The 26,381-nt window shown below is 41.3% G+C and overlaps 2 protein-coding genes across 2 annotated transcripts; both read right to left on the bottom strand.

Moving 5' to 3' along the window:
• Positions 1-2,457: 2,457 nt before the first annotated feature.
• LOC140482648 (VIP peptides-like) lies at positions 2,458-5,869 on the bottom strand. Its single transcript, XM_072580153.1, has 4 exons — positions 5,692-5,869; positions 5,215-5,332; positions 3,545-3,685; positions 2,458-2,755 (listed from the first exon to the last, which is right to left on the bottom strand). The coding sequence occupies exons 2-4, from the start codon at positions 5,319-5,321 to the stop codon at positions 2,458-2,460; spliced, it is 546 nt and encodes a 181-aa protein (XP_072436254.1). The 5' UTR covers positions 5,322-5,332; positions 5,692-5,869.
• Positions 5,870-20,010: 14,141 nt separating this feature from the next.
• LOC140482575 (myc target protein 1 homolog) lies at positions 20,011-20,845 on the bottom strand (the record flags this gene model as incomplete). Its single annotated transcript, XM_072580104.1, has 1 exon — positions 20,011-20,845. A coding segment is annotated over one exon (501 nt), but the record flags the coding sequence as incomplete, so codon positions are not given.
• Between the last annotated feature and the right edge of the window lie 5,536 nt (positions 20,846-26,381).

Here is a 26,381-nt window from a genome sequence, read left to right on the forward strand (position 1 = left end):
CAGTGCTAACCACTGTGCCACTGTGCCACTGTGGTTTGTGGAAAATAGCATCAATGTGACGTTTGCTTGTGTTCTGCTCATCCTGGGTTCTGGTTATCAGAAATAAAAGTATCTTCAGTCTAAAATGTTCAGGCCAAGCACGTGATTCAGTTAAAAAGTTTCAAAATGCCTCTTCTCCGACCTCAGCTGTACATTACACATGATAAAACGTTTCCATTCGAATTCTTCCGTTAAGTGGCTGAAGCCATGATTAAATTCAGAATGGAAAGGAGATTATGCTTCAGTTATACAGAGCATTGGTAGGATCACATCTAGAGTATTGGGGACAGTGCTAGTCATGGTGCTTAAGGATGTTCATGCATTGGAAGCAGCTCAGAAAAGGTTTACTAGACTAAGCCCTAGAATGAGTAGGTTGCTTTGGAGGAAAAGTTAAATCAACTAGATCTGTATCCTCTGGAGAAAGAGTCAGTCGTCACTTAGTTGAAACATAAAAGATCTTAAGGTGACTTGACCAGTTGGACATTGAAAGGAGTTTCCTCTTGTCAGGTGGAACTGGGAGTGATAGTTCTAAAATAGGGTGTTGTTCAGCTTAGACAGATGAGGAAACATATTTTTCCTCTAAGAAGATTAAGAGTCTTTGGAATTCATTTCCTGAAAGCGCAATGGATGCAGAGTCTTCAAACATTCTGAAGGCAGAGATAGATAAATGCTTAATTAGCCAGGGGATGAAAGGTTATCAATGATGTGCAGGAATACAGAGTTGAGTTAAAACCAGATCAACCGTGATCTTATAAAATGGCAGAGCAGGCTTGAAGAGACAAGTGGCTTACTCTTGATCTTTGTTCAAATGGAACAACCTTTCGATTCAATTAAAATTAAAAATTTGGGGAAATATTCATCAATACAGTTGCCATATCAAAACACTGAGTCACAGAGTCTGACATTACAGAGACCATTCAGCCCACGCTAGAATATCTTTCAAAGAGCTATCTAATTCCCCACTCTATCTCTATATCCTGCATCTTTTTGATGCCTTCTTTTTGAAAGTCAGTCTGGAATCTGCTTCCATCAACTTCACGCAGCATATGCTGGATCAGGACAATCTGCAGCACATGATAAACCGTATTTTCTAATGACCTTAAACTGATGCACTTTGGTTATCAAACCTTCCATCAAACGGTTTCTTCACTCTTAAGCTTTTAAAAACCTTCATAATTTTGAACAATTCAACTAACTTGCTCCCTAACATAGTGAGTAAAGCACATACAATAAGGAGTTGACCATTTAGCCCTTGAGTCTCCTCCACCATTCAGCAAGGTCATGGCTGATCTGATTGTAACCTCAAGTCCCATATTCCCATCTACAGCTGATAACTTTTCACCTCCTTGCTTAATTAGAATCTATCCACCTCTGTCTTACAAATCTGCTAGGACTTTAAATTTAAAACAATATCCCCTAGTTCTTGATTCTTGCATGAAAGGAAATGTCCTCTCCACATTCACCCCGTCAAGACCCTCAGGATTTTATGTTTCAATTAATTCACCTCATGCTCTCAAAGTCCAACAGATTCAAGTCTAGAATATGCAACTTTTCCTTGGAAGATAAACCCACTCATTACATATTATTACTTATTAGTCTGGTAAACCTTCCCTGAACTGCTTCCAATGAATTTACATGATGCCTTATATAAAGTGATCAATACTATACACTTTTCTATTCCCCTCACAGTAAAGAATAACATTGCTAGCTTTCCTATTCACTTGCTGTAGCCATCTGTATACCAGTATTTGTGTGATTCATGTACTAAGACACCTTCATGACAGAAAACTGCAATGTTTCACCATTTAGAGAATATGTTGCTTTTTTATTCTTTCTGCTGAATTGGACAATTTCACATTTCCCAGATTATATTCATCTGCCACATCTTTGTAGACTCACAACCTATTTTTTTGCAGCTGCTTTATGTCCTCTTCACAACTTCCTTTCCAAGTTATCTTTGTGCCAACATCAGATTTGGTAATCATAACTTACATTCCTTCATCCAAGTTATTTGCATAATTTGTAACTATTTGAGGTTCCATCAATCCATAATACCTTCCGCTTATTTCATCTTACCAACCTGAAAAGACCCATTTATGTCCACTCTCCATTTCCTGTTAAACAGCCAATCTTTTCTTTCTTCAGTGTGTGCATGCTCAATCCCCCCCCACACCATCAATTGGGTTTATATTTGTTTTTATGACCACTGACAATTTATTGTCAATTGCAGCCAAAACATTTCTCCTCTCCCTCTAATGGAAAAGGGCATTTTCTATTTGGTGTAACAATGTCCAGTTTCTCAGTGTCATTTGTAAAAATGTTATCATTTGCATGTGAACATTACTGAGGAGTAGTTCGCTCATCACTTTAAACTATCTTATTATTTAACAGATTTAGAAATGCAATGCATTCCCCAACTCATTGCTCTTGTGTTGATTGAGGGGGGAGTGATTGACGTTGATGCTCTTGTTTACACACTTCATGATTGTAAAGTTCAATCACATTCAGATGCAGTTTGAAGTCCCAAAATCTTCCATGTTCTCCAATGCTGAGCCCCTGCCCACACCCAGTGTGTCCCTGCCATGCCACTCCCCACTGCCCCCAAGCATCCATGTATCTTTTCCCTATCAGTGATTCCAGATATTTCCTAGCAGCTATTTCACCAAGCAGTTTGCTGTAGTCGTTGGTGAAAATTGCATCTGAATGTTGTTTTGCTCTGGAGGAATGTAAAAAACCACACAGACAGTATTAATATAGAGGACTTTTGAGAGATTTATGAAAAATGATTAATTACAAAAGTATTGGACAGTTTGTGCAGAACTGTTGGATCAGTCTCTGAAAGGAAGGGTTCTCTGGACTTTGCCCCCCAACATCAACTACTCTTCCCTTGCAATTGTTTCTTCTTGACATTTATAAACCATTCAAACACACACCAGCACTTGCCTAAACAGTATGGCGACTGAGAAGTCATGTGCTCAACAGTCATGGGAATAAGAGATTGCCTTAGGCATGAAGGTTGGGCCTGTGCTCACTGGATGTCAGCAGAAAGGGAGGCAATCTTCTTGGAAAAGATTCTGAGGCGCTTCTTGGGAGACAAAAGAATCGAACAGTGGGCACAGTTCATAAATAAAATGTATTTCATTTCAGATAGAAATGAGGAGATAATTCTGCTCTCAGTTGCGCCTCTTGGGAATTCTCTTCCTATGAGCATTGAAGGCAAAGTTACTGAATATGTTCAAATCTGAACTAACAGATTTTCTTTTTAAAATCAAAAAGGAGTCAAGGGGTATAGGGCTGGGGAGGGAAATTCAACAAGAGAAATAAGGCTGCAACCAGATCAATCACGAATTGAGTTTGAACGTGGAACAGGCTCCAAGGTGTCAATGACTTGCACCTGTTTTTTTTTCCTAAGTTTTAATGTAGATCATTATACTGGACCAATATAGTGAGCAGTTCTGAATGTTTTTTGTTTAAATATGCAAGATTGGCAATGTAATTCTCTCACCTTGGCATGCTTGCGGACAACTGGTAATAGACTTTGTCGCTGTCTGACAATGGGTTTTGGGAAACGTCACTATCAGCTCTCACTGGTGATTGTGACTGATCCTCACTGGACTGTCCATCGAAACCAACAGCATTTCGCAGCCTGAAGGTCAGAGGTAAATAAAGTCAGTCCAACTATGGTCAGCCATGATGGAGCCATCACTGGCGTCAGATTACGAATTAACATGGGTCTGATTATAAACAGCATAACGCTGGCTCACAATGTGTTGCTGTAATTCAGTGGCCACAGTGCAGACAAACAGCTCAGACAGAACCAAATATGGCGACAATCCAAAGTATGGAAAGTATCGAAACAACAGAAACTAATTGTATAAAAGGGTGATATGTACGCAATTTGAGGCACAAGTGATTTTGTCACTATCTGAAGGCACTGGTTACTTCATCGTTGAAGTCTTCCAGACGATTTCCCCTCCGTCCCGATTAGGACAAACCTCGAATTATCTAATCTTTGCTCAACACAGGATCATTGCAATTCTACTCCGACAACATTCGGGACAGACTGAAGAAAGCATTTCGCAATAAACAGCGAAAATCTCAATCGGAAGGATGCCCATCTCTTCACCCTGGGACAGTGGGGGAATTATTCAGCGTTACTATCCAGCGTGTATCGTACGTAATGATCGACTGATATTGAAATCCAGGATAGAGTCGGGAGGGAATCTCAGATTGCACACTCCCTGTTCAATCTGCAGAGTGTAGTGTAAGGCGACTTGTGGTTTCTGTAGGAGTGTTATAACATCTGCAGCTCATAAACAGGTTATTCATCGTAACATTGATCCATGTTGAGGTCCCCCATTTCCGACCTCATCACCTCATTCTCCCAGTGACTCTTTCCCACTCCCCCCACCCCCGCCGCACAGATGAAATGTGTACAATTTTACTCGGTATGGTGGCCATAATTATTTATGAGCGTTATATACGCACTGAATGTGATGGATTGATATCAGTCGAAATGAAATGAAATACTCTGGACGTTGTGATCATCATCAGCGAATCCTCCCCGCGCCCCACCCCCAACAGCGTGTGTTGTCATAGCAAAGCTCTGGCCTTGAGGCTGAGCCAGCCATCCCACCCCCAAGTAAGTGTATGTCTACATCCTGCAATGTACAATCGAGATTGCAGATGAGCCCATCGGAAAGAGGAACAGGAGTAGGCCATTCAGCCCCACGAGCTTGCTCTACCATTGAACAGCATCATAGCTCATTCCACACTCCTCACTTCCCTGCTCCTTTCCGATAACCCTTGATCTAACTGGTCAAGAATCCATCTTCATAATGAAGGGCTTTTGCCCGAAACGTCGATTCTCCTGCTCCTCGGATGCTGCCTGACCCGCTGTGCTTTTCCAGCACCACACTCTGGACAAGAATCTATCTCAGCCTTAAATCTACAGAATGAGCCACCTCCCCACAAACCTCCTCCCTTCCCTACCACAACAGCTCTCTGTACATTTCAATGCTATATTTTCAAATCCACAATAATGTAGGATTGCCCACATTCGCTCAGGACACTTTAGACAAGGAAAGTTAATGGGGCGGGTGGGGGTGGAGGTGGGGGATTGAAATGGAATTGAGTGCCTTTGCAAGCTGGAGAGAAAACGGGGAGTGAACTTACCCCAGGTGGGAGTAGGTTCCGAGGGCCGCGAACCCCGTTGTGCGGGAGCAGAACACATTCAGAAGAGCGAAAAGCGTCAGGAAGTGGGAGCTGAGCCGGATCATCATTGCGTCGGGTCCTGAAATCCAACACACAAAGCCGTTACCTCAGGGTCTCTCACTCGGCTGAATGGTTTCCGACCTGTCTCCTGGCTGAAAAATTAGGGAAGTCCACTTTGGGGGGAATGTGGGGTGACGGAATAAAAAGGATCAAAGTTCGCCCTTCAATCTTTCTTGGAAATAAGACGTATTCGACTCGAAATTCTAATTATTATCTCTCAAACCCATTTCTCTCATTCTCTCTCTCTCTCTCTCACACACACGCACAATAACTATCAATTCGTCTGGAAATACATGGGAAAGTACACTGTTAAAAATGATGCAGTTTTGCATTTCCCAGAAACAAGTTTATCGACCGAAAGAGAGTTGAAAGACTTACCAGATACTGCACTACGTTGTTGCTTGAGGCTGCAGTTGGAGGTTTGGTCGCTGACCTTGGTGCTGAATTGGACAACGAGAAACGAAAGCACAAAGGATCTCTTTCAGTTGTTTGCGTCTGTTTCTGAGCCTCTGCCAATCTCTTTAGCTCTGCGTCTCTCTCTTTCTCACAGTAAGGTCGAGATCTCAGAAACTTGTGGGTTTTATACGACAGAGCAAGTCATCGTACACGTGGAACAGTCACGCTCCAGTTCCAAGGAAAAAAAAGAACGCAAGGACGTCATCGGCATTCCCTATGGAGTGAGAACACGTAGTCAAAGCCGTTTTAACAACTTATCGAGGGAGGTGCTTGTAATGCGTGGTCATCTCCAGAGCCTGGTCTCTTCTGTATATTGAAATGTTCAGTGTCAAATTCCAAACTTTTCCCGACTTCTAATGTCCCTCCATTAGAAATGTACATGTTTCAACAGTCCCCAGCCCCCTACCGTATAGAATCTTACAGCACGGAAAGAGACATCACAATGCTTTTCTATTAAACTAACCAATATCTTAACCCCACAAGTTTCGCTCCATCAACTAATGATCTAGTTCTTTTTGAAAAAGCGTTTCAAGGTTGTGTATCTCAATCACATCTCACTCCCTCTATAAAGTGCTAATGTCTCCTTTGGATCTTTCGCCAATTATCTTAAATTTGTACCTTTTGGTTACTGACCCATTGGTCTCAGTCTCTTCTCATGGCCTTTTCATTTTCAATCCCTCCATTAAATTTCCCCTTAACCTCGAATGAACAGGAACAGTCTCAGTCTTTCCACGTCATGAAAAAAAAATCGCTTTTAGAAATCTATTTAGATATGGCTGAATTGTCTGTTCAACTGATGAATAGCTAAAAACACCCAGACACAATAATTCGAGCAATTGAACATAACCTGGACATTAGAATTTGTGCAAATTTAGACTTTGTACTTGATATTTCTTCTCCACATCCAATTGTCGTGGCATTAGATGCGGAGTAGATACACACGACTGTATATGTCTGTATCAATTTTGGTAGAATATGATATTAGGAATTTCTACATGGCACATTACCTTGTCAGCGATGAAATTATTCATCAAATGATTACTTTTTTGTACCAACAAACTCAGACAAAAGGGAAAATTAATCCCAATTGGAAACCGTCTCGGTATAATTGGTTTGCGTGCAATTGCAAGCTCAGTCAATGGTTTGAATGTATTAAGTGTCAGTTTAGTAAGAGCCTGTCGATACCTTGGGTGGGTTAGCAAATGTAATCTAATGAAGGGTTCACAAAGTTTATGTATGGATTAATGGACGCGGCGACTGCAGCAGAATCTAATCGAAGAGTTCAGAGAGTTTGCGTTCAAAACAGTCAATGGTTGGTTGATAGTGGGGCAGTGGTAGTGTCCCGATCTCTGAAGCTCCGAGGCCGAGGTTCAAGTAATATCTATTTCATAAAAGTCATATTATAATATGTCGGTTCAGAAATGTTGAGTGTTAGCGGTGATAGTAGAAGCGAGACTCCCGAATCTCTTCTGTGTAAAAAAAAACAAACCCAGATGGTAGAAGGCAGTAAACGGAAGGGAACTTGTGTCACAACAACGACATTAAATGGCCGGGTACAACATTATTCCGGGAAACATGCACGACATTTCTTCAGATTACTTATATGGAGGAGGCAAATTTAGGATTGGTTTCATCAAGGAATTCAAGAGTATTTGCGTGTAGAATCATTCATATCCAGAAACGAAGTGAAGTGTGGAACTTAGATGAATTCCAGATTAATTGAATGCTCATTAAGAATTCTCTGGGAACATTTTGAAAATTAATGGAATATGTCATAGATGGTCTCTATGTAGGAAACGTTGGATACTCGAGAGTAAATTATAATCGTAACTCAACAAATCTGTTCAATTCGTTAATCAATGGATACCTAATTGCAAGTTATGGGCTACGATTTAATAAAGGTTTCGTTGGGTTAGGGATACCTGGGAATTAAAACAAAAACGTTTTTGTTCCGGAGCAGAAGTGCTCTTATATACACCTGGAGCACGTGGAACTCGAACTCAGGTCTCTCGATCACGGGATAGGGACACCACTACTGTACAACAAGAGAACCCCAGGGATGCTATAGGTGCGATTCTAATAAGGGAACCCTGTTAATCTGACAATTCACTGAATTCAATATGAGAAAATGGTCGGTTACCTGGATCCCATTCCCAAATCAGACCATTTACATTGCGTTTTAGTGGGCTTTGTTTGTAGATATCGAACTGGCCACATGGCTAATTTGGTGGTGGAAAAGCAGCTCAGATGTGCGTGATAGCTCTTGTGGATAATAAAAATAATCTAGATTGTGTTTACCTCTAGACCAAGTGGCCTGGGTTCAAGTCCTGCCTGCCCCAGAGGTGTGGATTAGCATCTCTGAACAGGTCCATCAGAAAATATCTAGATCGCTTTAAGGGTTGAATGGCACAGTGGTAGTGTAACTACGTCTGGTCCTGAAAGCCTGGTCAAGCGCCACCTGCTCTCGAATACTGTCATAACCCATTTGAACAGATTGATTCAAAGCATCTGTCTGGATTGCGTTGTGGCTTTCCTCCAATGGCTTAGCTGCTAGATTGGAGGACGGTAGTGTGTCCCAAAATAAATTGTGTTGAGGAGGGCTCCTGTGAAACAGTGATAGTGTCCCTACTTTTGAGCCAGGAAGCGTAAATCAAGTCCCAGCAGCTCCAAAGGTATAATAACATCGATGACAGGTTGATTAGTTGCATTGAAAGCTGATTAAATAAAGTATTAGATTTGTGTTGAGCTTTTGTGGTGCAGTGGCAAAATCCCTACCTTTGAAGCAGGAGGCCTGGGTTCATGCACCATTTGTTCCAAAGGGGAAAGCTAATAATCATGATCCAAACGCAGCGAATGTTTTCGAGAGGAACCAGCAGCTGATTAATGAGTTGACATGCACGAAATCTTCTTTGCTCTTTTGTCAACATATTCACCCCTAAATCAGACACAAAAGATCTGTTTTAAATAATGTTTCTTTCATGTTTGAACTTAACAATCAAACGCATTGAAGGAATTTATCTTTTGTTCTCTAGTTTGTGAGAACATTCATTTGAAATAAAATCTTCCAATTTATTTTGGAGTGCAGGCATTTATTTTTCTTTTGTTAACATTTTTGTTTGACTCGCCCAGTTCGAACTGAGTGCAACAGATCATCAAACGGAAGTTGAATGTGTTCTCATGAGCTGCATTGAAAGCTGATTAAATAATGTATTTTGATTCAATTTTATACTTCCCCAATTAAGAGTACACTTGGCGTATTTGGAACTGAATGCAGTTAAGTGATCTTTAACTTTACGTAGTATTTTAGTATTTGGTGGTGGTATTAAAGTGAAGGTGCTCAGATTAGTATCGTGAGGGAGTTCTAACAATATTTGGACTAACCATCATCTGCGCAGTTGATATATAAATTCAACTTTAAAATGTTAGAAATGTTTTCTCATATTTATTAAGTTTCCATGTTCTAACGAATGTCACTGTGTATTGTATTAGTTCAACTTGTTCTGGATCATTTTGAAACGAAGTTGATAATACTTAGTTCTGATGAGAAAAAGCATGTTGGACACCAGGGAGTGAGTCATATCCTAATCAAATTCAGATAACAAAACTTTTTTAAGAACCACTTGAAAGTGAGAATCTCAGTAAATTAAATCTTTAGAGTTTTCTGGGATAACTTAAAAGAAAAAATAATTTTTAGTATGGATGTGTCTTTTTCAAAGTCGACAATTGTTGTCTATTCCTGGTGAAGGGCTTATGTCCAAAACCTCGAGTCTCCTGCTCCTTGGATGCTGCCTGACCTGCTGTGCTTTTCCAGCACCACCCTTTTTTGACTTGGAATTGTTGCCTATTCCTAATTAATCCTGAAAGGCAGTGATGGCTTTTCCACTGAAACACTGCAGTCCTGAAATTAACTTGCTCGCAAAGTGTGATGAGGGCAGTTAAGATTTTTGACACTTCCACAGTGGAAATTATTTAACTTGATAAGGATTGATTCAATCTTAGGAAATGCATTTTATCCATTTTCTGAATTGCCTTGTGTGAGGTATTGAGACAAGTGTGTAATGCTGGAAAAGCACAGTAGGTCAGGCAGCATCTGAGGAGCAGGAGAATCGACGTTTCGGGCAGAACCCTTCATCAGGAATCTGCTTTACGGCAGAGGAGATGACCTCAAGGCGGGGGTGGGTGGGGGGTTGGGGTGGAATGAGAGAGGGACTCACTAAGATCCTTGTAGAGAGAGGAGGAGACATTTTTAAAGGTAGGCATCCTCGGAAGAGGCTTCACAGTTTGGTTAAAAGCAACTAATCGAAAGTGAGAACTGCAGATGTTGGCTATCAGAGTCGAAAAGCATGGTGCTGGAAAAGCATCCGACCAGGAGGAGAACTCAGGTATAAGCCCTTCATCAGGAATCTTATCATGTGAGGTATTGCTGATTTCAATTTAAATGATCAGATAGTGAATTATGGTTACCTGGATTTGAGTTCCAGATGGGATCTAAACAAAGAATTTTAATCAGTAAGGCAAGTTATGGGATATGCAGGAAAGTGAAGATGAGGATGATTAGATCAGCCATAACCTCATGAAATGGTAGAGCACACTAACTTGGCCAAATGGTCTACTTCTGCTCCTTAATGGGTTTGGTTGCTACTTATATAAAATAATTGAAATCTATGAATAACAGTCATAATGTAGGAAGATAAGCATTTGTAAGAAAGACAAAAGACCTGATGTTTATTTTCAATATGTTGCTATTTCAGATTTCCAGGAATTTACAGGGTTTTTTTTGCTTTTTAAGGTTGGAGATGGATAATCTTGGATAAATAGTCTCTTAAATGAATAACTATATCAAGCCTTGCAGAAATTCAGAAATGCCTCTCTTCAGAATGCAACAAGAGCTGATGTTGATTTATATCTCACATTAATTCTGAGAGTGACTTTATTTGAGAGTTTAAGATCAATCTTGCAACTAGAAATACCTGGTAATTAAATGGATGTTTTGTCTGACACAGAAATCTAATGGATTTAGCAATGTAACTGAATTGCTTTAGTTAAACATCAGTTTGGATGAGGACCCAATTTTCTACTCTTTTACCCACTATTCCCTACTACCACCACTAAATGTAAGCTTACCCATGCTTCTGATGGAATTTGAATAAATCCCCATCCAACCATATAGTTTGAAATGGGATGAAATTAAGAGCTCATCAATGAGGGCATGACAATATGTATAAGAGTGCAGATTTGCACTGAATCACTAAAGGACTGCTATAGGTAGCCAGAACACATTCCTTTGTTTAAATCTCCCATTACTGAAGATAAAAAATGTAATATTGCTATTTGTGGGATTTCCTGTTGTTTCTGTATTTTCCTACATTATGACAGTGACAATGTTTTGTAGGAGTGGATAAAGTGTGAAGCTAGAAAAAACACAGCATGTCAAGTAACATCAGAAGAGAAGAAGAGTTGACATTTCAGGTCAGGACCTTTCATGCTTTGTGGGCAGTGAAGACAATGGAGATTTCTTGAGGTCATCAAAGGCACTATGAAATGCAACTGCCTCCCTAATTTGTTCATTGTAATAAAGGTATGACAGCAATATTTTTGTCTCAAGCATTTTTTTTGTCAGCAGATGCTCAGTGGTAGCACTCTCACCCACAAAATCTGAAGTTTTTGTTCATTCAAGATCCATCCAGATTTGAGCCTGCAATCCTGTTGGTCATGCAAAAGTTGCTACACTGTTAGAGATATCATCTACCAAATCAATGTGTTGAGACAAACCTAGTGGAACCTAGCAGTTGAAAGTAAAAGTTTATCACAATTGAGATCACATCAAGAGAAATGCCAGGGAATGCAGCATTAAGCACTGTGACTTAAGTGGTGTTTGAAATCACAATTATCCATTCACATTACACTTTCACATCTGCTTGAATATATTAACAGCCAGAAAAACACACTGTACCCTTTATTGCAATCACATTCACTAACACACTTTAGCACTCATCTTGGCGTAATCTCAAAGTAAGGAGCCATCCATTTAAGACAGAGATGAGGAGGAGTTTCTTCTCTCAGAGGCTGGTGATCCTGAGGAATCCTTTCTCCAGAGGGCTGTCAAGGCTGGGTCATTAACTATGTTTATGACTGAGATAGATTTTCAATCATTAAGAAAATCAGGGGTGATAAGCAGAAGGCAGGCACAATGACAAGCTCTATATTAATGAATATGAAATTACAGAAATGTAGAATCCCTACAGTGCAGAATGAGGCCATTCAGCCCATTGTTAGTCCTGGTTTTCTGCAGAAGCCTGGTGTCAACCCCAGCCCCACCTTTCTCATATTCTGACAAATTCCTCTGCTTCAGACAATGTTTGAATTCTTCGACTGCCATGATTTAATCGCCACTAAAGTTTAAGGTGGGACATTCCAAAATGCCAACCACTGACTGTTTTAAAAAAAGCCTTTGTCATATAGTCACAGCTTCTTTCATCAATCACCTTAAATCTGTGTCACTTTATTCTTGATCCTTCCAATAATGTAGTTTCTCCCTGGGTACTCTGTAGATACTCCTTATGATTTTGTACACCCCCTTAAAATCTGTTCCCAATCCTACCTTCTCCATGGAGACTACCCCAGCTTCTGCAGTCTATTCTCAACTTTGGTACCAATCACCTTAATCTTTTCTGCACCCTCTCCAACATGTACATATTCTTCTTTAAGTGAGTTACCTGGAACTTGACACTACTTCACTTGTGGCCAAATCATACCCTGTTTATACAGGGTCACTATAGCTAGGAGAGTTGGTTAGCTTATTTGGCTAGATGTTTGGTTTATACTGTAAAGTAATGACAAAAACATGGTCCAATTCCTGCACTGATTGAGGTTACCACGAATAGCTGCCCCTCTCAACCTTTCCCCCTCCACTGAGGCTTGTTATCCCCTCCAGGTTAAATTGCTTCCAGCTGAGTCTCTCATGAGAAAGCAGTTCAATAGGAGAATTATACTTTTACTTGTATTAAACCTGCCTTGATATTGTAATCTATACCACTGTTTATATGTTCTAGGACTCCACTGTATTATTTTAAATAACACTCTCAGTCACTTAACCGATCGACATTCCTTGGTTGGCACTTTATATCATCTTCACAACTAACTTTCCGACCCGGTTGTTGCATCATCAGCAATTTAGCAATCATACCTTCCATCCCGTAATCTATATCAATTATCAAGTTATGTCCCAGCACTGATCCCTGTGGCATGACAGTCATGATATCTTGCAAACCAGAAAATTACTCGTTATTAAGTTTTTTGTTAGCTTGTTAATCTTTCACCAATTTTTATATATTCCCCTCTTGCCAAGTGCTTTTAATTTTCACCAACTTTGTGACATCTAATCAAATGAATTCTAGAGATCGAAATACAGTAAAAATAGCAGTTCTACTTTATCTGCAGCATTTCACATTATTAAAAAAATTCAGTAAATTGAAAGAGAAATCATGTTTAATCACAAAACTTTGAATTTTACAAATTAAATATAATATCTACAACAACAGCTTTTAAATCCTCCCTCAGATAAATGTTTGTAGTTTGGTGCTTTCTGACTCTCACCCCTTTTGCGTAAAGGACTTATATTTCCCATCTGATTCTTTTGCAACCTATCTCAAGTCCTGCCAGTGGAAACAGGTTCTCTCTCCTTATTCAATGCTCAACCTTATCAAAAAGTGTGGCGTTGGAAAAGCGCAACCATTCAGGAAGCATCCGACGAGCAGGAGAGTTGATGTTTCAAGCATAAGCTATGGATAGCTTATGCTCAAAATGTTGACTGTTCTGCTCCTCAGATGTTGCTTGACCTGTTGTGTTTTTTCAGGAGCACACCTTTCGACTCAGATGTCCAGCATCTGCAGTTCTCACTTTGTCTTAGCTCAACCCTTGTGGTTCACCTTTCATTGGTCTCTTTAGGACATATTTGGGTCATTTCAGAATACAAAGGTAATCTGCTTGCAAGGTTGCAATTATAAGGCAAACAGTTTGGACACAGGGATCCAGTGCTGCTTATCATTACAGCTTCCTGACTGAAGTGTGGAAATTGTTGAACAGATTACAGAAGGTCAAGCAAACTTTCTCTTAGTTCATCCAACATATTGTGTGCTGAAAGAATTGGCCTTTGCACTATTTTCCTGTTCTCTGCTGGCATCTATACCTCAACTGCACCCAAACGTAGATTACTTCCCATTCTAGTCAGTTTCTTGATAATGCATGCCCATGTTCTTTGTGTTTAGGTAAGTGTGTTATGCCCTAAACAAATGAAGGTACACGCTGCTTCCCTTTACTGCATGGGAATCTGTCAGTTGTTTGGCTGTTAGTTTGGTAATATGTTTCTGCAGGTGATTTGCATCCCAATTGATTCATTAAAACATTAAAAATAAGGCTATGTTTTAAAGAAAGAAGATACAATAAGTCAGTTGCAGACAGAATTACAAAAGCAGGTTAATTTCCATCCTTTTAATGAGTAGAACAAATGCAACATCGCTTACAATTTTGAAGAACAAAAAGAAAATTCCTCAAAATTCAATTCAATTGAAACAAAATGTATTAAGGCTTTAATAAAAAAAGAAATAATTAAATGTGTGTATTTTGTAGGTTATGGCTAACAATGAATTGAGAACACTCTGCCATGTGCAGGTCTTGTCAGTATATTAGAGCATAGTAAGAAGGGACAGTAATAATTTCAGGCTTCCTGACAAACAGCAATTTATATTTTCACCCATCCACATGACATAATAACACAGATGCTGAAAGTATTTGCATTGATTTCTCTTTACCTGGTAGTATTTTGCTGCTCCTCGGATGCTGCCAGAACTGCTGTGCTCTTCCAGCACCACTAATCCAGAATCCAGTTTACCAAAGTTGGTCACTTATTTAAACCTATTAAAATAAACAGGCTAATGCTTGTTTGAAAATAATGGACAAGAACTTGATACAAATGAAAGTATTATGTAGAGCAAATTCTGAGCTAAGTTCAGATGGACATTCTCCAAAATGCAAGGTATTCACATGAATGCTTCCCTGTCTTTGCAGCATGTCCTGATTTCAAGATGTTATTCACAACCACGAAGACCCAGTTGCAAATTGGTGTTGAATTGCTTCTGAAAATTACAAATCTAGTGCTATGGATCTGAAACATGAAGTGGGACCATCTTCCCTTGTTCATAATGGGAAATAAGTTGAAGTAGACCAATTACCTTACTGACTCATCTGAAATCAGTTTTACAGCATTTCTGAAGGAAATTTGCACTGTCAGAAATGCTTTTTTGTTTGGATAGGGCTTTAATGTAAGACCTCATCCCCATCTCAGGTAAATGTAAAATATTTTGGAAAAGATTATAAATCTTTACCTGAAGGCTTCTGGGCCAACATTTCCCCTTCATGCTACATCATACACACACACAAAAAGCAGGTTATTGATCATTATCACACTGATATTCATGGAAACTTGCTGTGTCTAAATTGGATCTGCATTCCCACCACCATTACAGTGATTAAAAATTACTTTCAAGCATTTATGCAAATTAATAAGTATATAACTTGTTATAGAAGTTATCCTGAGATGTTGAAAATTGCTATAGAAATGCAGGGTTTCTCTTAATAAATGCAGGTCCCTTTCAGGAGTACAGTGATTGTGCAATTTACTGCTTGGCTGAGCATAAATGAGTGAGTTTTAACTGAGGTCTTTAAGATAACCAACTACTCTACAATCTGGCAACCATTCGTCCTCGATGGGTGATAGACATGCAGCAAACTGTCCATTTCAGATGGGTTTCTCTTCATATGTTGCACCTTTTGTGTATCACAAGTGCCCCACGTTAAACTGAGGGCTGCTCAGTTGGAATGGATGGCCAGTTTTGCATAGTTGATTTTAACCTTACTGCGAATCCTCTTGCAAGGATGCCTCCCTTGAAGAAGTTCTCCTCCTCTCTCCACAAGAATCTCAGTGAGTCTCTCTCTCTCGCTGCAACCCCCAGGTCATCTCCTATGCCCTGAAGCTCTTACTCTTTGCTACTTTTCCCCAACCTCCTCTTTCACCTATCACCTCCATCGCCACCCCGCTTCACCTATTGTACACTTTGCTACCTTCTCCCCAACCCCACCCTCACATTTGTCTCTCCACCTTGAAGGCTCCTGCCTCTATTCCCGATGAAGGGCTTTTGCCTGAAACGTCAATTTTCCTGCTCCTTAGATGCTGCCTGACCTGCTGTGCTTTTCCAGCACCACTCTGATCTAAACTCTGGTTTCCAGAATCTGCAGTCCTCACTTTTGCCTGGCCAGTTAATAATGCAGAGTGATGCCAAAAGCATGGGTTAAATTCCCACCCAACCTTCTGCCTCACCTGCGGTGTGGTGACCCTCTCAATAGTGGGATTGTCATATCTTTACCTTTTCCATGTAGCCTTCAAATATTCCAAGTCTTTTCCCAGGTTGTAATCACTGGTTCATGAAGGTTATACATGCAAGCCCCTATGAGGTGTCACCATTTTTCTCCAAGCTTGAATAGTGATCGCCAGATGTGATGATGTCCAAAGTTTTCATATTGCACATGCAAACACCCTTGAAGCAGAACTTTGTGTGTCTGACCGAATGCTGGCTCTGACTGATTGCCTAGTTCCAGTTCTTTCCCCTTATCAGAGGTCCTTGGGTATGCAGTTGTTTTCTAGCCTGTGAATGGGCCTGAACTAACAAGGCTATCCTGCTTGATGAGCGTTAGCAAACTTGTAAGCTCTGCCCTGAGGACTGCCAAAATTGTGACTTGTCCTGCCAGAATATACCCATTAGATGTTGCAGACAACAAAGATGGAAACTGAAAGCTGTAAATATCCAATTGCAGCAAGGTGCTGAGAGCCCAAGCTTCATAAACCATCAGCTTAAAGTCTTAAGAGTTAACATGATGTTACCCCATGTGCTTTGGTTTGAGTTGTCCAAAGGCTGAAGCTGTTTTCCCAATGTATGTCTCATATCTTGCACCAAGGAACAGACTGCATGTCATTGTAGATTCGAGGTAGCAATATATGCTCATCACTTCCATTGGAGTGTTATTTGGTGTAATAAGGGTTAACGATGCAACATCTGTCCCATGAATGGTTAAACTTCTGGAGAACAATTTTCAAAGTGGGAAAGACAGCCTCTGAGTATTTGCCGTTGAGTTTTCATGTGGCTGGTGTGACATCATCAGTACAGACGAGATCTTTGATTAGTGTAACATGATTTTGTCTTTGCTTTCAGTCTTAAAAGACCATAGAGGTTGCCCTCTGACCTGTCATGCAAGTGGACTCCTTCATCTGAGGGGCAGAAAAAGTCAGGCGTTGGGAGAAGAAAGTGATGGACCGCAGGCATGCATCGCTCCATTCTTCACTCTGACACTATTGGAAGTGGAACGATCTAACTGTATTTTATGTCATGGAGAGCACGGATGGGACCGAGGTGTTTTGGTGAACAGTCAATTTTTCCCAAAATCATGCAGAGTCCCACCCTGTGGATAATGTCAAATTCCTTAGTCAGATCTGTGAAAGTATGTACAGAAGTATATTCTGTTCCCTGCACTTGCCTTTTGGCTGGCACAGGGGAAAGATTATGTCCAGAGTCGATCTGTCAGTAGAAAAGTCGCACTGCTCCTGATCTGTTAGGAGACTTGAGCAAATGCCTTGTCTGTGATGTTAAGGAGTGAGATCCAGCTGTGGTTGTTGCCGTCTTTGCAGTTGTCTTTGTTTGAGACAGTATGATGACTTTTGCATCATGCACTTCCTCTCGGGACGGTTGAGTTGTAATCCAAAGTGATGCGAACAGCATCGTTTCAAATCCCATCACCAGCTGCAGTTACCATAAAGGATCCTCCTTCTCAACCTCTCCCATTACCTCAGGTATGATGGCCCTCAGGTTAAATCACCGCCTGTTTTCCCTCTCTAATGAGAGAGCAACTCTATGGTCTGGTAAGCCTCTGGTGACTTGATTTGACTCCAGTCTGCGAACAACTCTCCCCTTATTTCAGCAGTTATAGATTAGTCAAGTGACATGATAATTCTATTGGTGGCAACACATTTCTGAGACTTGCAATGTTCATCTCAATAGCATTTAATGAGCAGAAATGTACATTGTGTGTCCTGAGGGTGGGATAGATTCTTCATGAGCTTTAAAACTTTCCAGTTACTATCAATTTTTCTACAAAACTCTGACATTCTATCATTCTCTCCAGATTCAGAGTTGGGTTTTGAGAGTTCATGCAGTGGGTAAAGGTATTTTTTCACAATACCCATTTCAAATTGTCGTAAGTTGAATACAGAGTAAAACTCCATCTGTATTACCTCTTTGCCCATTTATACTGATCAACTATACTGAGGTTTCAGTTCCATGCAGAGTAAGACTTTTTCCATATTACCATGCAGAATGTGCTCAGCTTTAGGCCTGTCATGGTTTAGATGTCACTCAAATGCTCCTTCTCTTGAATACTGCTAGGTCAGGTGTATTGTGGAATGATGACAGTACAGGAGGAGGCTGTTCGGTTCAGTATGCCAATAGTAACTCATTCATAGAGCAATCTTGTCTTCAGGTACCCACTAATCAGGGCAGGACTTATATACTTAATGGTAGGTTCCTGGGCAGTATTGCTGAACAAAGAGACCTATGGGTGCAGGTGCACAGTTCTTTGAAAGTGAAGTCGCAGGTGGTGTTTGGCACTTTTGCCTTTATTGGTCAGTGCATTGAGTTTAAGAGTTGGGATGCATGTTGCGTCTGTGCAGGACAATGGTTAGGCCATTTTTGGAATACTGCATTCAGTTCTGGTCTCCCTGCTATAGGAAAGATGTTGTTAAACTCGAAAAGGTGCAGAAATTATTTACAAGGATTCTGCCAGAGTTGGAGGGTTTGAGCTATTAGGGAGAGGCTGAATAGGCTTGGGCTATTTTCCCTGGAGTGTCGGAGGCTGAGGAGTGACCTTATAAAAGTTTATGAAATCCTGAGGGACATGGATAAGGTGAATAGCCATGGTCTTTTTTGCAGGATGGGGGAGTCCAAAGCTTGAAGGTATAGCTTTAAGGTGACGTGGGAAGATTTAAAAGGAATGCAAGGGGCAATTTTTCTTGCAGCGGGTGGTGCATGTATGGAACAAGCTGCCAGATGAAGTAGTGGAGGCTGGTACAGTTACAACATTTCAAAGACATCTGGATGAATAGGAAGGGTTGAGAGAGACATGGGCCAAATGCTGGCAAATAGGACTAGATCAATGTGGGACATCTGGTCGGCATGGACACGTTGGACTGAAGTGTCTGTTTCCGTGCTCTGTGATTCTACTTCATTCAGAGTCAGATGCAAAGTAGGCTGCCAAACTACATGCTTTAAATTCAACGTTTAGAAAGAAGCTCTTCATTGCAGTAATGAAATCATTTCTCCTTTTTTCCTAAATCATGGTTGCATGTAGAGAGCAGTATGAGAGGATTAGGCTCCAAACTCAGGTTGGTTGGAAGTGAGATGGAATCCACTCTCAGAATCTTACAGCCAACAGAGGGAGACTTTCATTCAGTGGATTTTGATTCAGGTTACTTTTAGTCATGACATCATCCATAGTGCCAATCAATGTCTTTTTGGACACTCAGTATTTCGTGTGATATTCTGTGCAGTACTGGGTAATGTTTATTCTAAGCTGCATGGGTTCACAGCTTCACAGAGCTCAGAAATGTACCAGGCAATGCAATCACCAGACTGTGTGTAAGGAATAAAATTAGAAGGAGCACTGGTATTGAAGGAGTGCTACTCTGCAGGAGGGAGGTTGTTCAGATGAAAATATGAGCTGGGCGCAAAGGATCCTGTGGCAATATAGGAAGAAGAGCAGCGAATCTCTCCATAACATCCTGCTCAATATTTTTGCCTTAGTCAACTTACTAAACAAGATTCTTTGATAATTATTTTATTGTTGTTTGTGGGAACTTGCTGTGTGTAGATTAGCTGCTGTGTTTTTCACAATATAGCATTAACTACACTTTGAGAAACACACTTCATTTAATGTGGGATACTTTGGCTCATATGGAGATAGAGGCAGATGCTCTATGAAAGTGAGCTTTTCTTGTCACTGCAACTATTAGAATCACTTAATTTTTACAATACTTGGCGCAGAATTATTGAATGGTTACAGTATAGAAGGAGGTCATTCAGCCCAATGAGTCTCTACTAGTTCTCTGCAAAAGCAACGTGGATGGTTCCACTTCTCTGCCCTTTGCCCTAGCCCTGTAAATATTTTCTCTTTGACCAACTCCTCTTTTGAAAGTTTAGGTTCTGAAAGCCTCAGTCATCCTTTCAAACTGTGCATCCCTGATCACTTCATCGGAAAAACTTTCTTTGTATTGTCAATGTTGCTTTTGCCAATCATCTGTGCACTTCTGATTCTTGACCTTTCATGTCGTGGGAACAGTTTCTCTCTATATGTCCTGCCTCGAGGATTTCAATGTTGCATTGTGTGCTTTTGCACAGTTTGTAAAGCCACCAACCAACCAATTAAATTACAAACATTGAGAATCCATCGAGCCTCAAATGTTGAGGCCGGAACATCATGGTAGAGACTCTTTACTGGGTTCCACCACAAAGTCATATGCAGGAGGTGGGGTCTGGGATGAGTGACAATCGTAGTGTCGGGCCTCTGACCAGTGCTGCTCCTGGTAGCCCAGGCTGCAGTTGAGTGTGGATGAGGTGTCAGTGCCAAGCAAGCCAGAGGAGGACTGCATTCTGTCCAGCCCATCTGCCAAGGGCATTTCAGCAAAAGGATGGAAGGTGGAGACTCGGAAAGTGGACTTCCTCCCGTAGGTGTCAGCCTGGTCTTGGGAGGCTTGCTGTTGGAAGGCCAGTGTATTGGCTAAGGCTAGGTTATTATCACCGTGCCTGGCGTAGCTGTTGCTGCGGTAGAAGCCGGGCCTGGTCAGCATGACGTTGTGGGATGAGGATCGGTTGCGCTGGCTGGTGGATGGGGAGATGGAAGCGCTGGCCTGCTTCCTGCGGGCCAGGCAGGTGAAGGCAATCCAGAAGAATGCCCCGATGACAATCCCGATCACGACAGACAATCACGACAGACAAGAGTTGGGAGGACGGGAAAGTGAAAGCGACAGTGAGTATGGAGTTAAATGGAAAGAGAAGCAGCAGGATAGCATGTGTGCAGGTGGATTTAAACTTGAGGCAGACGGGGAATGCAGCAAGAAGGAAGTATAACTTAGGACATCTTATGACTTCCAATATCTCTAATGATAAGAAAGTTAGCATTAAGGCACTTTACCTGAATGCTCATAGCATTCGTAACAAAGCAGATGAACTAATGGCACAGATCATCGTGAATGATTTATGATGTGGTAGCATCACAGAGACGTGGCTGCAGGGGGGTCAGGACTGGCAGTTAAACATCCAAGGATTTTCAACTTATCGAAAAGACAGGGAAGTGGGCAGAGGGGGCGGGGCTGCCTTGTTAGTCAAGAACAAAATTAATTAAATCTAAGGCACTGAATGATGTAGCGTCAGATGATGTGGAGTCTGTGTGGGTGGAATTGAGGGACCACAAATGCAAAAAAACCATAATGGGAGTTATGGACAGACCTCCTAACAGTGGTCAGGACCAGGGGCGCAACATGTACCGGGAAATAGAGAAGGCATGTCAGAAAGGCAAGGTCACGGTGATCATGGGAGACTTCAATATGCAGGTGGACTGGGTAAATAATGTTGCCAGTGGATCCAAAGAAAGGGAATTCATGGAATTCTTACAGGATGGCTTTTTGGAACAGATTGTCATGGAGCCCACAAGGGAGCAGGGTATTCTGGACCTAGTGCTAAGTAATGGACCAGACTTTTTAAAAAATCTTAAAGTAAGGGAACACTTAGGAAGCAGCGATCATAATATGGTAGAGTTCAGTCTGCAGTTTGAAAGAGAGAAGGCAAAATCGGATGTAATGGTGTTACAGTTAAATAAAGGTAATTATGAGGACATGAGAAAGGAAGTGATGAAAATAGACTGGAAGCAGAGCCTAGCAGGGAAGACAGTCGACAAAAATGGCAGGAGTTTGTGGGTATAACTGAGGACACTGTACAGGGGTTCATCCCAAAGAAAAAAGAGATTATCCAGGGAAGGATTAGATAGTTATGGCTGACAAATGTATTAAAGAAAAAGAGAGATCCTATAAAGTGGCTAAGAGCACTGGGAAATCAGAAGATTGGAAAGGCTACAAAAACAGGATAACAAAGAGAGAAATAAGGAAAGAGAGGAACAAATATGAAGATAGGCTAGCCAGTAATATTAGAAATGATAGTAAAAGTTTCTTGCAATGCAGAAGAAACAAACGACAGGCAAAAGTAGAAATTGAGCCACTTCAAACTGATGCTGGAAGGCTAGTGATGGGAGATAAGGAAATAGCTGGAGAACTTAATAAGTACTTTGCGTCAATCTTCACAGTGGAAGACATGAGTAATATCGCAACAATGAAAGGGAGTCAGGGGGCTGAGTTGAGTATGGTTGCCATTACAAAAGAGAAAGTGCTGGAAAAGCTAAAAGGTCTTAAAATTGATAAAACTCCTGGCCCTGGTGGGCTACATCCTAGAGTTCTGAGGGAGGTGCCTGAGGATATAGCAGAGGTATTGCTTGAGATCTTTCAAAAGTCACTGGAGTCAGGGAAAGTTCTGGATGATTGGAAGATCGCTGTTGTAACACCCTTGTTCAAGAAAGGATCAAGACAAAAGATGGAAAATTATAGGTCAATTAGCCTAACCTCGGTTATTGGTAAAATTCTAGAATCCATCATTAAGGAAGAGGTTTCTAAATTCTTGGAAGAGCTGGGTCGGATTAGAACAAGTCAACATGGATTTAGTTTGTGGAGGTCGTGCCTGACAAACCTGTTGGAATTCTTTGAAGAGGTGACAAGTAGGTTAGATCAGGAAAACCTAGTGGATGTGGTCTACCTAAACTTCCAAAAGGCCTTTGATAAGGTGCCACACGGGAGGCTGCGGAGCAAGGCGAGGGCCCATGGTGTTTGAGGTGAGCAACTGGTATGGATTGAGGATTGGCTATCTGTCAGAAGGCAGAGAGTTGGGATAAAAGGTTCTTTTTCGGAAAGGCAGCCGGTGACAAGTGGTGCCCCCAGGGTTCAGTGTTGGGGCCGCAGCTGTTCATGTTATATATTAATGATCTGGATGAAGGGATTCGAGGCATTCTAGTGAAGTTTGCGGATGACACGAAGTTAGGTGGACAGTCAGGTACGACTGAGGAAGTGGGGAGGCTGCAGAAGGATCTAGACAGTTTGGGAGAGTGGTCCAGGAAATGGCTGATGGAATTCAATGTGAGCAAATGCGAGGTCTTGCACTTTGGAAAAAAGAATACAAGCATGGACTACTTTCTAAACTGTGAGAAAATTCATAAAGCCAAAGTACAAAGGGATCTGGGAGTGCTAGTCGAGGATTCTCTAAAGGTAAACATGCAGGGTGAGTCCATGATTAAGAAAGCGAATGCAATGTTGTCATTTATCTCAAGAGGGTCGGAATATAAAAGCACTGTTGTGCTGCTGAGACTTTATAAAGCTCTGGTTAGGCCCCATTTGGAGTACTGTGTCCAGTTTTGGTCCCCACACCTCAGGAAGGACATACTGGCATTGGAGCATGTCCAGCGGAGATTCACACAGATAATCCCAGGAATGGTAGGTCTAACATATGAGAAACGGCTGAGGATCCTGGGATTGTATTCGTTGGAGTTTAGAAGATTAAGGGGAGATCTAATAGAAACTTACAAGATAATACATGGCTTGGAAAGTGTGGATGCTAGGAAATTGTTTCCGTTAAGCGAGGAGACGAGAACCCGTGGACACAAACTTAGAATTAGAGGGGGTAAATTCAGAACAGAAATGCAGAGACATTTCTTCAGCCAGAGAGTGGTGGGCCTGTGGAATTCATTGCCGCAGAGTGCAGTAGAGGCCGGGACGCTAAATGTCTTCAAAGCAGAGATTGATAAATTCTTGATGTCACAAGGAATTAAGGGCTACGGGGAGAATGCGGGTAAGTGGAGTTGAAACGCCCATCAGCCATGATTGAATGGCGCAGTGGACCCGATGGGCTCAATGGCCTTACTTCCACTCCTATGTCTTATGGTCTTATAGATTAACTTAGGATGGCAGTTTCCTTTACTAAAGGACAGGAGTGAACCAGATGGGTTTCCCCTGACAATTCATAATGGTTTCATTAAACTCTGAATTGCCCCTACTTATTGAATTCAAATTCCACCATCTGCCTTGGCAGAATTCAAACTTGGGTTCACTGATCATTACCAGGGTCTCTGGATTGATAGTCCAGGGGTAATACCACTGGATCATCACCTCCTCTTGAACCGTGGTCTTGAACTGCTGCAGTCATGAATTAAAGGGACCCTCAGTGTTTGTTGTAGTTGGAGGAGCCAAGGGGAAGAGGTGAGAGATGGGGGAGGGGGAATGGAATTCCATAATTTTGACCCATCAATACTCAAGGAAGGGGCAATATCACAGACACACTGAATTATTACATCTGCAGCATCTTTATTATCTCATGAGTCTCTTGCATTTTCCATACATCCCTGCACACTATCTCAGTCCAAATAATGATGCAATGCCCTCTTGAATACCTCAGTTAAAACACCCTCCATTCCATACCCTCACTAAATGCTCTGAGAAAAGGGTTTCTGTCTCACATTATCCTTGCTTCATTTGCGATCAAACTGGCAGCAATGTGCTCTTCCCAGAGACAGCTGGCTGGAATTCCACAGACCCTGTTGTATTCCAGCTTGAGTTTTACTTTGAGGTACCACACAATCAATTAGATTTTTCAGAGCCCATTCCTACCCTTGCAAGAAGATTGATGGGTTTATTTGAATTGCTTTTTCCCATGTGAATACAACTGTAGGATGGCACACCTTTTCACATAGAGCATTCATCATTTTAATTAACAAATTAATGCTGCATAACAATTAATAGTTGTGACACATATGAACAAGAAAATCATGTCTGCACTGATGTTTTATGACTTGGTGCCCTTTCAGGCCCTGTAGGGAAATGCTACAGGATTCAGGCAGATCTTGTGGTTACACTAGGCATTGCTGCAATTGATCCCATTAAGGAAACAAATTGTAAATAAAAAGTTAACCTGTCACTGCATCAAGGGAAGTTTCAGAATGACAGAATTATTTCAGTGCATGAGAAGACTATTCAGTCCATCGTGTCTGTACCAGCTCTATTATCTGGGGCTAATCTCCTGCCTTTTCTCCGTATCCCTGCACATCACTTCTATACAGGAAACCAGCCTAGACCTTCCTGAATTGAACCTATCTCTCCCACATTTCCAGACAGTGAGATTCGAACCTGAACAACCACTGTGTGAAAATGTTTTTTTTAATCTCACATCTCCCATGCTTGGTTTGTACACTACTTCAAATCTTTGCCCTGTCATTCTTAAATAATAACTGGGAAGTACTGCAGATACTGTAAATCAGAAATTGCTGGAAAAGCTCAGCAGGTCTGACAGCATCTGTGGGGAGAATTCAGAGTTAATGTTTCAATTCGATTGACACTCCCTTCCTCTTATTCTTGTTTTTTTGTCAAGCAGAAACAGTTTCAGCCTTTCTATTCTGTCCAGCTGCCTCCATCAGATCTTCTTTCAGCCCTGTTCTGTCTGGAGAGTACACTCCCAATATTTTCAACCGATCTTCATAGCTCAAGTTTCTGTCTCCTGAAACCAGTTCTAGTAAATTGCTTCTGCACTTGAGAGATAGGAACATCAAAACAGAGGGAGGTCATTCTTTCCCTCCAGCCTGTTGTCCCATTCAGTCAGAACTCGATCGATCTGTATTTGAACTGTATCGACTTGCCTTTATCCACTGTCCCGTGCGACCTCAGCCGAACAAAATTTTGTCATTCTTTGTATTGGAATTTTCAATTGACAATCAAGCACAGCTTTCTGAGGAAGTGAATTCCAGATTTGCATTTCTTTTCATTTGTGAAAGAAGGAGAGCTTTCAGTGACCACCTCTGAATGATTTCGATTTAATTTAATCGTTGCATTCCCTTTCCACCATGAGAGAAAACAGTTTATCTTGAAACCCCAACTATTTTCTTTAAATAGATTAAACACTTCAATAAAGTTACCCTTTCATCTTCTGCAGTCAAGGTAATACAATTCTGCCCTGTGTGCCTGTCCTCACAAATTAACCCTCAATGTCCTCAGTAGTTTTTTGATGAATTTGCATTCACCCCACTCCAGGAGTATCCTTGCTGAAGTGTGGTACCCAGAACCAAAAGCAGTAGTCCTGTTGGAAAATGTTTACATGTGATAAATTAGATTCCCTACAGTGTGGAAACAGGCCCTTCAACCCAGCAATCCACACTGACCCTCTGAAAAGTAGCCTACCAGACCCATTTCCCTCTGTTTAATGCACCTCACACTATGGGCATTTTAGCACAGCCAATTCACCATAACCTGCACATCTTTGTGATTGTAGAAGGAAACCCATGCAGAGACAGGGAGAATGTGCCAACTCCACAAAGACAGTCACCCAAGGCTGGAATCAAACCTGGGAGCCTGGTGCTGTGAGACAGCAGTG

The sequence above is a fragment of the Chiloscyllium punctatum genome, chromosome 11 (genome assembly GCF_047496795.1).
Source record: "Chiloscyllium punctatum isolate Juve2018m chromosome 11, sChiPun1.3, whole genome shotgun sequence".
Taxonomy (NCBI): domain Eukaryota; kingdom Metazoa; phylum Chordata; class Chondrichthyes; order Orectolobiformes; family Hemiscylliidae; genus Chiloscyllium; species Chiloscyllium punctatum.